The sequence below is a fragment of the Sus scrofa genome, chromosome 7 (assembly GCF_054392235.1).
Source record: "Sus scrofa isolate SSC_HxYL_T2T_F1_AM1 chromosome 7, Sscrofa_HxYL_maternal_Yorkshire_Landrace_v2.0, whole genome shotgun sequence".
Lineage (NCBI taxonomy): Eukaryota > Metazoa > Chordata > Mammalia > Artiodactyla > Suidae > Sus > Sus scrofa.
The window spans coordinates 112,840,080-112,852,862 of NC_139389.1; the positions used below are offsets into that span (position 1 = coordinate 112,840,080).

The 12,783-nt window shown below is 39.0% G+C and overlaps 1 protein-coding gene across 43 annotated transcripts in view; it reads left to right on the forward strand.

Moving 5' to 3' along the window:
- The window catches only part of NRXN3 (neurexin 3), a 1,642,123-nt gene that overhangs the window by 619,130 nt on the left and 1,010,210 nt on the right, over positions 1-12,783 (forward strand). For all 43 annotated transcript variants that reach the window (XR_014811220.1, XR_014811221.1, XR_014811222.1 and 40 more), the window contains one exon: positions 9,117-9,320. Coding sequence is in view for 37 of the 43 variants with exons in the window: in XM_084969910.1 (XP_084826036.1) it covers positions 9,117-9,320 (204 nt within the window). In the remaining 6 variants the exon portion in view is untranslated. The remainder of the gene's footprint in view (positions 1-9,116; positions 9,321-12,783) is intronic.

Below are 12,783 nucleotides of genomic sequence, written 5' to 3' on the forward strand. Positions count from 1 at the left end.
GCAGGGATCAAACCCCAACCTCTTGGTTCCTAGTCGGCCTCGTTTCTGCTGTGTCATGAAGGGAGCTCCTACAGGCTTAATTTGAAGCAACGATTTTAAAATAAAGATGCACATCTTTTTTATGTTTTCAATAATATCTTTTATAGATTTCAGTGAATTCTCTTAAGAAATAATGCATATTAAGAATTTATTTGAAATTTGAATTTTTCTTTTGTTAACTTCATGAAAAATTTAAGTCAATTAAACTAACATGCATAGGATTTTTCCACCATTTAAAGTGCTTCTATTTATTTATCTTTCTATCTATGTACCTGCTTAGAAAAATATCTGGAAATATGCCCCCCCCCCCAGTTTTATGCTGGTTATTTCCTGGTAGTGTGACTGGGAACATTTAAAATTTTTTTCTTTCTGGCTATGCCTGCAGCATGCAAAAGATCCTGGGCCAGGGGTCAAACCCATGACACAGCAGTGATAATGCTGGATCCTTAACCAACTGCACAAGGGAACTCATAATTTTTTCTTAATATGTATCTACATCTCTTGGATTTTTAATAGTAAGAAGTAGATGCTATTTAGAAAATAAAACTATTGATGTGGTTTTTCTTTTGGAGAGGTAAATGAAAGACAAGAAATCATGATTCTCTGAGACCTGTTTAGCATATGCTGGGAGTAATGGTTCTTTTTTTTTATTTTTATTTTTTTGGTCTTTTTGTCTTTTCTAGGGCCACTTACCGCAGCAAATGGAGGTTTCCAGACTAGGGGTCTAATCGGAGCTGTAGCCACCAGCCTACGCCAGAGCCACAGCAACGCAGGATCTGAGCCTCATCTGCGACCTACACCACAGCTCACGGCAACGCCGGATCCTTAACCCACTGAGCAAGGGCAGGGACCGAACCCGCAACCTCATGGTTCCCAGTCGGATTCGTTAACCACTGCGCCACGACAGGAACTCCTAGTGGTTCTTGTTGTACTTGTACTTCAAGTATTGTATAGCTTTTAAAAAATATATACAAATGCTATAATTTTCTCTTTCCCTTGTTTCTCTAACACAAGGATTTCAGAGAAGACTTTTTCTATACTATTATCAAAGTACACAATATTTCAGTGACACTCCTTTTCTTTATTTGGAGGGGCCTCTGAGCCAGTAGGAGTGTAGCTTTTTCCTCTTACTGGCTAGAAGATGGGATTGTAGAGAGAAGCCATTGATCCTTGAGGCTGAGGAAAATCAGACACTAGGTAAACAGTCAGACAATAAGAAAAAAAATCTGTGCTAAAATGTATTTTTAAATGTCACAATGATGAAATAATATTAATTATTTATACTCCTCTAGAAACAGAACTAGGCCTTCTGTGACAATTACAAATACATATATCACTTGGGGCTAAGAAAAATTTCATGGCGAAAGATACATAAGGCAATAGTAATAATCAAAATAGGGAACTCTAGAATAGCTGGGGGAGGAACTTGGCAGACCTCCCCAGTGAAACAACCCTTTAACTGGTGAAAATGATGAAAACATTCACATACTCAACCATTTAAATATCTCTGGAAATTGTTCTAAGGACATACCACAGATGGAGAAACATTTATTTAAGAAATCTACTAAGTCTTGCTAAGTGAAGTGAGAGCTATGGCATTTCAGCCAGAACTTGCTCCCTCCTCCTACCCCACCCCTGCTCCTTGTTCCAGAAGCTTTATTCCAGGTGGTTTTGGACAAGAAGATAGGCTCTCACTCTCCTGCCAGTTATCCTAGGACTACAGTTTCACCTTAAAAGGTCAAGCCATCAGCACCTGTAAATTCTTCCCAGTTCCATGTTGCAGAAGCAGTATTCCAGGTGGGCACAGCCAAGAAAGGAACTTGTTTCTCCTGCTCAGTCTCCATTTGTAGGACAGAAGCTCCATCCCAGGCATGGAGTGTCAAGAATATAGAGGCTCTAATTGTTCCTGCCCCAGCTTACTTGTAAGTTTCACGTTAGGAGGGGCACACTGAGAAGACCCGGATTTGTCGTCTTCCTCCAATGCCTACTCATAGAATGGGAGTATCACTCAGGTAGAAGTGGGCCACTGTGTCTTCACCCAGCTGGGTTGCACAGAGCCTCTGCTTGGGGTAGATGCACAGGATGAAGAGCTCTATAGCTCTGCCTGAGGTGGCTGTTCAGAGCAAGGCTTAGAGAAGTTCCATGGGTAAAGGTCTTTTGAAAATCATGGTAATCTTGGTCACTAGGAACTCTGAGGGGTCAGGTAGGTCTATGATACTTACAGCAGTGAGGGAGATGGCAGACCTGCCAGAAGTTTAACAGAAAGAATGGGGATAGAGAAAGCCAGGGGGATCTGGATGGTTGTGCACCTTTCCTGGGATACATACTCAGGGATAATTCGAGTATGAGATATGGAAGATTTGAAAGTATTCCCAAGCTACTCATATATCCATCAGTAAGGGGAAGAGCCTGTTGGCTCGGGGGCTTAAGTACAACCTCTTAGCTGACTGAACAATAAGCTCCTTTTAGCCAGGGGATCCTCCTAGGAAACCAGGCTTAAAACTAAAACCAAATATATCCTTAGTGGCTGGAGGACTGTGCATATTCCCAAGGTTGCACCTGCTCAGGTGTGACAGGAGAGGCAACTTCCAAACACTGGCCCCTCGCTGAATGTGAGGCAAAATCTTAGACTCCCTGAACTGTGAAAGCAGCTTCTAAGTCATATAAATCCAACAGATAAAGGCTAAAATTAACTGACCAAGGGGGCTGAAGTACAGTAGTTGAGCAAAAAGTGGCTTATACTGATCCAGGATCAGCACCTAGGAAGACAGGCTAAAAGGTAAAAAGTGTAAAATTATCTTTTCTTTTCAGGGCTGCACCTGTGGCATATGGAGATTCCCCAGCTAAGGGTTAAATCAGACTTGCAGCTACCGGCCTACGACACAGCCACAGCCACAGCGGGTCAGAGCTGGAACTGTGACCCACACCACTGCTCACGGCAATGCCAGATCCTTAACCCACTGAGCGATGCCAGGGATTGTAAAAATACGTTCTAGAATTAATTCATCCCAAGTCATTAAACAAATAAACAAATGAGCAAACACAAAGAAGTACCCTGCTGGTGGTCAGGGAGGGGAGAGTAGTATCCAGACTTGCTACAATCCATTATCTAAAATGTTCAGTTTTCCAGTATGGAAGTTCCTCAAAAAACTAAAAATAGAACTACTATATGATTCAGCAATCCCACTCCTGGACAAAACAATGATTCAAAGGGATACATGCACCCCTATGTGTTCATAGCCACACTGTTCACAATAGCCAAGCCATGGAAATAACCTAAATGTCCATCAACAGAAGACTAGATTAAGAAAATGTGGTATACATAAACAATGGGATACTACTGAGCTATAAAAAAGAATGAAATAATGCCATCTGCAGCAACGTGGATGGAACTAGAGATTCTCATACCAAATGAAGTTAAGTCAGGAAAAAAAAGGCAAATACTGTATGATATCATTTATATGTGGAATCTAAAATATGACACAGATGAACCTATCTACAAAACAGAAACAGACTCACAGAGAATAGACTTGTGGTTTTCAGTGGGGAGGGAGAAGGAGTGGGATAGGCTGGGAGTTTGGGGTTTGTAGGTGCAAACTATTATATTTAGAATGAATAAACAGCAGGACCCTACTGTATAGCACAGGGAACTATACTCAATTTCTTGAGATAGACCATGATGGGAAATATAAAAAAATAATGTATATATGTATAACTGAAATTTGGCACAGCATCATAAATCACATAATAAGAAAATATTGAAATTATGTATATTTATATTTCAACGTTTCATACTCAAGCTTTTCCACATTTGGGATTATCTATCCACTGATATACATCTATATAAAATACTTGAAAGTACAGTCATCTAAATGAAATTCACTACAGGGGCTCAGCAATGAATCTGAGTTACCAAAAGGAAGAATCCACATATTTAAAGATAGATCAATAAAGATTATGCAATCAAAATGGAAGAAATAAAAATGAAGATAAAAAATAACGTCAGAGAAATATGGGACATCATGAAGTGTACCAACATAATGTATGATGGGATTACTGGAAAAAAGAATAGGACAGAAAAATATTTAAAGAAATAATGATTGAAAATTTCCCAACTTTGATGAAAAAACACTGATGTACACATCAGTGAGTTCTAGGTAGGATAAATGACAAAAGATTCATTCACATTCAGGTTCATTATAATGGAAATGTTGAAAGTCTAAGAGAAAGAGAAAGTCTTAAAAGCCACAAGAGCCACATGAGGCAAGAGCCACAATAAGATTAACAGTTGATGTTTGTTCAGAAATAATGGAGGTCAAGGCAGTAAGATGAGATTAGAAGTGCTGAAAGAAATAGAACATCTACCAAGAATCCTGTAGCCAAGAAAACCTATTTTTCAAAAGTGGAAGTGAAAGAAATATCCAGGTAAACAAAAATTTGATATTTTATTGCTAGTACACCTGCCTTATAAGAACTTCTAAAAGTTCTTCAATCTGAAGAGAAGTGACAGCAGGCAGTAATTTGAATCTATACACACACACACACCAAGAGATCCAATAAAGGTAATTATATAGGTAATGATAAAAGAGTGTAATCACATATGTCTTTTTCCTTCTTAACTGATTTAGAAAGCCATTGCATACCACAATCTATAAAATTGTATTGATGGGCCTATAACATATAGAATTGTAATATACTTGACAATAAAGAAATGAATGAAGCTATATTGGAGAAAGGGAATGGCTCCAGATGGTAACTTGAATTCATAAAAAAAAATGAAGAGAGACAGAGGTGGAAAATTATAAGCTTAATTAAAAAAAAAAAAAAACCTCTATTCCAAAGGCAATAGTCTTCATCTATTAACCCCAAGTTCCCAATCCATCTTGCTCCCTCCTCCTTGGCAACCACAAGTCTATTCTTCAAGTCCATGATTTTCTTTTCTATGGAAAGGTTCATTTGTGCCATATATTAGATTCCAGATATAAGTGACATCATATGGTATTTGTCTTTCTCTTTCTGGCTTCTAGTTCCATCCATCTTGCTGCAAATGGCACTATTTTGTTCTTTTTTTATGGAATTATATGTAGTCACTTATGATGGAGCATGATAATGTGAGAAAAAAGAATGTATACATGTATGTGTAACTGGGTCATCATGCTGTACAGTAGAAAATTGAGGAGTTCCCGTCGTGGCGCAGTGGTTAACGAATCCGACTAGGAACCATGAGGTTGCGGGTTTGGTCCCTGCCCTTGCTCAGTGGGTTAATGATCCAGCGTTGCCGTGAGCTGTGATGTAGGTTGCAGACGTGGCTCGGATCCAGCATTGCTGTGGCTCTGGCGTAGGCCAGCGGCTACAGCTCTGATTCGACCCCTAGCCTGGGAACCTCCATATGCCACAGGAACGGCCCAAGAAATGGCAAAAAAGACAAAAAAAAAAAGAAAAAAAAGAAAATTGACAGGACACTGTAAACCAGCTATAACAAAAATAAAAATCATTATTTAAAAAAAAACCTTCTAACTATATTTGAGCTTTTCTGTCTTCACTTCTTAAAAAGACGGAAGTTTTTATAAAACAATAATTATAACAATGTATTTTTGAGTTTGAAATATATATATATATACATATATATAAAATATGAATCACAGTAACACAAAAAGGAGGAAGAGAGCTATGTATGAGCAAAGTTTCTATATCTACTAGAATTTATTGTAAATACAAGGTAGATTCTGAAAATTAGAGATTTTGGATTGAATAACTTTCCTTATTTAGGCTTATTTCCCCCTCCAATTGGTATTCTATTCTTGGTACTCCTTGTGTTTGAAATCTTTTAAGCAAATTAATATGACTTCTGGAACAAATTTTGTTTCAGCTGGTTCCCATATTAAGTATTCTGCTTCATTTCCCTTCCCCTTAAAAATACTATATAAATAATAGAACATACCATGATACATGCAAAGGTATACATTGAAATGCATACTCTATTTTGTACCATGAGGTGATTAGCCACACAACTCACCTGATATTTATTCTCTAATGCTACCAATATTGGCATAAAGATGCATTCATTTATGCATATGTTCCAGAACTGCACATCTCCACTGGGATAAAAGCAGTTATTAGTTTGGGAATCATTTAAGTTGAATGCATCAAAATAACTATTTCATGGCTCATTGAATACCCTAGCATCTTTTTAAAAGGAGCATACCTATGCATGGGTGTCTATAGTGGAAGGTGCAAAGTAATAATTAATGGTTCATAATTACACAAACACACAGCATTGTACATTTTAATATATAACAATATATTATTTAGGAATATAAATCATTTATGTTTATATGGTTCTATATGTTCATAAATAATATAAAGCTTTAAACAGTGGCATGTATGTATATATCTGTGCACACATGTTCATACATGTACACATACACACAACATTCTGCCTTGAAGCATAATAGATGTACTTTGGGTGCTGAGAAACATGGATGTGTTCCAGGCATAAGTTGCTCACAATTTGGCAGAGCTGTTAATTACACAGGTGTAAGAATCAGACTGTCTGTATTCAGCTCTGCCATTTGTTAGATGTGGACTTGGTATCTATAAACTATAATAATATTGTCTCCTTCACAATGTACTTGTGAGGATTAAATGCCTTCTTAATGCACATAAAGTTCAAGACAGCACCAGGCAAATAGCTAGTGTTCAATAAATTTTAACTGTCATTATTGATCTTTTGATTCCACTCTTTCGGGAGATGAAAGTTTCTTTCATATCTGGGACATATCTTCAACTTAGATTATGCTTCTCATCTAAGAGAAGATCTTCAAAATATGTTCATAATTTTAACGTGTCCATAAGTGTCACACCTATATTTGTTATCCTCTGAGTGTTTGCAAATTTTAATATACAACTCACAGTATGTTGTGGATCTTACCCGGGTGATGGTTGATTCCCGGGAATGACAGGTGTGTATATTGTTTTTCATGGACCTCTTGTGTGTTGTATAAATAAAGTTAGGGGTATGATGATGACACAGACTATTTTTAGAACTCCTGTGTGTTCTGCCTGGTCTCTCCCTGTTCCTTTTGTCTCTTTTGTTCACTGTTAATGTCTGTAACACCTAGAAGAGAACCTGGTACACAGTATCACAAATTAGTGTATATATAGCATCTCATAATCTAAAACCATTCATCTACTTCCCAGTATCTACAAAAGTTTGTTGATTTTATTCTTTTTTATATTATAGTTGATTTACAATATTATGTCAGTTTCTGCTGTATAGCAAAGTGTTTAGCTATACCCAGTTATACACTTACTTTTTAATTTTTTGTACTTTTTATTTTATAATTTTTTATTGTTATTTCCCCAATACAATTTTTTTTCTACTGTACAGCATGGTGACTCAGTTACGCACACTTACATACATTCTTTATTTCATATTATCCTCCGACATATTCCATAACAAGTGATCAGATATAGTTTCCTGTGCTGTACAGCAGGACCTCATTGCTTATCCACTCCAAATACAATAGTTTGCATCTACTAACCCCAAACTCCCAATCCATCCCATGCCCTCCCCCTCGGCAACCACAAGTCTCTCCTCCATGTCCATGAGTTTGTTTCTTTTCTGTAGATGTGTTCATTTGGGCCATGTATTAGAGTCTAGTTATGAGCGATATCATGTGGTATTTGTCTTTCTCTTTCCGACTTAAAGCACATTTATGAAACTATTCTTAAAATATGCTTGATGGCTGTTAAATTGAAAAGTTTATTATTATCCAAACATCCCCTCTCTTTGCTTTTTGTGTATGGAGATACTATTTTATATGCCTTTCAAATCTGGTGCCATCACTTCTTTCATTAAAAATCCCCCTCATCTATGAAGACCAGCTCCAGACTCTACTCCATCCACTTTAGTCACATGCTGTAACCTCTCTCTTCTGCATGACCCTGTCTTAATAGATCCCAGCAGGGCCATGTAGCCATTTTTATATTCTAGTGTAGTTATTTGTGTATGCTGTGACTCCCTTCAGGGTAGGAGCTTTGTCTGCTTTACTGTTTGTACTCTCCATAGTGCATAGTGCATATAGGAAGACAGCAAATATTGGGCAACAGTAAATATTTAAGAAGACCTATTCAGTGAAAGCTGACCTTTCTTCCTATGTTCTTTAAAAATATTTGATAAATGAATGATTAAGCAAATTCACAATTTGAGCAACATGGTGCTACAGAACATGCTCTGGCCTTAGTATTGGATAGACTGGATTAAAATCCAGACTGTGCAACTTTAGGATGACAGCACCCTCCTTCCAAGAGCCTTAGTTTTCTGTTTGAAAGTAGGAATAATTGATTCACATCGTGGCATTAAGAAATATAACATATTGGAGGGAATCGAGGGCTTGTAGCCAAAGTGTTTGGACTGGAGAGTGTTATCAAAAGTGAGCTTCTTGCTTTCTTGTAAAATTGCTACTTAAATAAAAGATGACTTGTTCTCAAAGGTTTCACTAGCTTTTGTTGTTGTTTTAGCTCTGACTCTATCCATCTTCTCTGAATGGGTCCAGCAAACTCCTGCAACCCCTGGCCACTAGAGATGTTAGGGGCCCAGCTATGCTTCTCTTTCTAGCTGGACTCTGGCAAGTATATATTTGTTTGCAGTGGTGGCTATAAACTACTGCTTTCCTTCTGTTCTTCATGAATACTTTCAGGACACAAATTTTGCTTAGTGTCTTCTGTTTTGCTTTGTTTTATCTATAGCATGCAGCATTACAGCCACTACTCTCTCCCTTTTGCAGAATGCCTTCCCACTCATTATTTCATTTGGTACCTTTGACAAGTCTATGAGCATGGTGGGACAGGGGGCCAGTGCCATCATGTGCCTTTTGCAAATGAGGAAATAAAGCCTCCGCATTTCAGGAGTCTGCTGAAGATCACATAGCTTAAAAGTTGGACTAGAAGTCTAGCAAACACAAGCCACCTGTCTCCAGATCTGGTGCCCTCTCTATTCTACTCTCCTTCCCCTAGAAGCCGAGGCAAACTCGGACATCCTTCATCCTAACCATCTCCTCCTTTCTTCTCTGCAGAGGCGTCCATCTTGAGCTACGACGGCAGCATGTACATGAAAGTCATCATGCCCATGGTCATGCACACTGAGGCAGAAGACGTGTCCTTCCGGTTCATGTCCCAGCGAGCTTATGGGCTGCTGGTGGCTACTACCTCCAGGGACTCTGCTGACACCCTGCGTTTGGAGCTGGATGGCGGGCGCGTCAAGCTCATGGTTAACTTAGGTATCGTATAAAGTACCCTCTGCCACTCCATTTGGGCTTGTCTTCCCTTTTCTGATTTCCATTGGTTTGATTGAATTCTTTGTTTGTTTTCTGAAAGTTAGCTGCTCACCTCTTGTTTAATAGACCAAGGATAAAACCCAACAGCAACAAACACCTTCTCCTTGTTCCTGCATGAGGTTTTGATGTCGATTTCTGGTTTTTGACAGTGGTGGTTTCGTTACTAGAAGATTTGTTTTCTAAGTTTCCTTTCTTGGTTTTTTGGAATCGTTTAGCTTTGTGTAAAACACGCTACTTTGGTCCATCTTTTGATCAATCACATTCCCATTAAGTCCAAGTCCTTGGTCACCACTCAAAACAGTCAAAGCAGAGGACAGGGACAGGACAGGAGGTGGGAGCAAAATGGGAGGGTGTTGTTGGGGAGAACGAAGCCATGTGAGTAGGATGAGAAGTACTTTGTTACTAGCTCCACGAGAGCTATTCAAATGGGAAATTCTGGTGGCCTTGATGACACTGGTATATCCTTATACTTTCTCCTAGTGGGGAGCACATTGCTTAGTTCTCTTGTCCATTGGAGAAAAAAATGCTCTAAGCTTAGAGTTTCTAGCATAGGAAGAACTTTGTGACTCCCAATATGTATCTTCTTCCTTCCTGACTTTCCTAACCTCATAAAGCAGTCCTTTTTATAAAGAATATTATGTCACATTGTAATCATGTAATACATATTAATTTCTCCTTAGTTTGAAAAATGATGACAATTTCAAGTTTGTAGCTTTATTAATAGAAGACTGTTCTTCCACTGCAATTACTTAAAACAAACACTTTGGAAGTGCCCCTTTTATGGCCTTGCATTCTCTTGGGCTGCTGACCTTCTTGACTGGATTCTAATCAGTCTTCTATGGATAATGGGGACCTCTTGGTTTTTGGAAGGAACTGTTTCTGATGATTCTGTTCAGTAGAAGGTTAAATCCCTGTGTTGATAGGATTAGTGATATTAGTGAGTTCAAACTTCTAAGCCTCTGATTTGTTTGAGTATGTAGGTTGAGTTTAGATACACAGCTCCTTTATAAAGATGTCAGAGGAGTGGCTTTTTGGAGGCATAGGGAAGACATGATGGAGAAATGTATATATTCATGATGATTTAAAACCCTTGATGGCCTGTTGGGAAGATGAGAAATCCATACCAGTCTTATCTACTGTCAGGTCAGCTGGTCAAACTTGAAAAAAAAAATGCCTACACTACAATCCTGAAAATCTCTAGACACAGAAGACTGTTTTGAGCAGTGGCTTGTTTAGTTGTGTCTCTTGTTCCCCCAATTTGCAGCTTTTACAACACTGTGCTCTTTTGCTTTTCCAGTCACCTTTGATTTCTATTGTCAGTATGTCTCCTCGTTTTGCTTTTGTTTGTGTATGTGTGTGTTTGGTTATTTTGGATTTTGTTTTCCTCTTTGCTGGATCTTTGTGGATGTTCTTGAGTTTCCAGTCCTCCCCACCATCAGCCATGGTAAATCAAAAGATGGTATTCAACCCTTCAAAGGCCCAAAGCCTGCGGCCCGCATAGCAAACAGCCTTGAGAACAGAGCGTACTGAGCAGCCTGCAGGGGTTGACATTCCCCTGTCCCATTCCCCTTCCCCTCCCTGCATCACCCTCCCCACCTGAAACCCTCCCCACTTGAAGCCCTCCCCACCTGAAACAAACCAACCAGAGTGTATACCTGAAACGAACCACTAGTAACTGACTGTCAATTTCCCTGAAAAACAACAGAAGAAATAATCAAAAGTAACCCCTCTCCAAATAAAAATCAAAACAAATGAGACCCCCTAACTAGGTCACAGAAAGGAAGGTGGAGTCAGTTTTTAACTCTGCATCTGTTTCAAGGTAAGAGAGAGCCAAAGATAGAGGGAATAGTTAGCTCTGTGATGTCTTGTGGAAATGCACACTGCCTTTAAAAAGACAACTGTTTTCCCTTTTTAGATGTTCTTTTGTAAGATTAGAAAGCCAACTGTGACAGGTCTCACATCTTAGAAGGAAAAATGGGGGTGGAGGGAGATAAAAGGGGATGAAGAAAGAGAGATGAATAGATTCTCGGTCTCTCTCTTACACACACACGTGCATGTGCACATAGTCACAGACCCCAAGTGTATTCCTAGAAGCAATATTTTTCCATTTCAAATTTTCACCAGAATCTGGGCTATGTGCCTTTCCGAAAGGCTCTGCCTTTGTCTCTTGGCTACTTTCTGCCCACAGTCAGTGTAACTCCTCCTAAGTTGAGGCATTTTAGGCAAAAGAGAGTGAGTCTCCCTAAAGAGAAACTCCATGCTTCTTTAGAAACAATGGTGACTTCTTTTTTTTTTCCCTGAAGGGTATCGTTCAGCACAGTTACAGGTTTGAATGAACTTTCTTTCAAACCTGACCTGGAAAACTGACCTTAAATTCATTGTACTTGTGTTTACACAACTCTTCATACTCATGCTTTGTTTGAAGGTTTTCCTTCCACCCCCCTCTTCAGAATATACCCCTTCATAGCCCTTTCTTTCTCCCTGTCGTGATTTCGTTCCCCTTTTCTTGGTTACAGTAGAAAACATCTCCAAGCAGTGTGCAGATTCCCATACACAGTCCCCAAAGCTAACTTCAGGCGGTCCTTAAGTTGTGTCTCTTTTCCACCCCAGGCACAAATGACATTCCAATTTATTTCAAATTGTTCACACATATAAGCTCATGATGTAAGCGTCTGGTTTGTATTTTTCTGATGTAGTGTAACTCCCAAGTATCAAAGAAACTAGGCTTTTCCAAGGGCCTGCCTGTCTGAAGATAGCCAGCTGTAGTAATAGCTGGCATGAGCAATGCCCAGCAAAATGCAGCACATTTTTAAAAGCTGTGAGATTAGCTATTGACGAGTCGTATTTTCACCTCCAAGAATTAAAAGGTATAGTGACTTTTATTATTACAATATTTTTAAATATTTTAAAACCTCATCTTATTTTAACCTCACGGTAACTCCGTGAGAGAAATCAAGACAGGGTTATTATGCTTGCTTTATAGATGCACAACAAAGAAAGACCTATGGGTGTCCGAAACTAACATTGAACGTTGGTAGCAGATGTGGAACTAGAACCCATGTTTCTCAACTCCCAGATCATCCTGGGTTATCTATTACCTGCACAAGTCAATACTGTGGATCCCTGGTGTGACAGACATAATGACTTCTAACTGCTTTCATGATGGTCACCTTTTAAACATGCACAGAAGGAATCTTTTTCCTTAGCACTTGGTTTGAATTGATCCACATAGCAGAACAGTCCCATCAGTGTTGGTCCAGACGCATTCATGGCCCTATGGACTCCCCAGCAGTATACAGGCAACCCTCCTTTGGTGGTGGAGACTGGTAGGCAGTGTCATACAGTTTAGCTAATTGCATTCCGATCCTCCAGATGTTCTCTTCTTGGAAACATGGACTTGCTGACA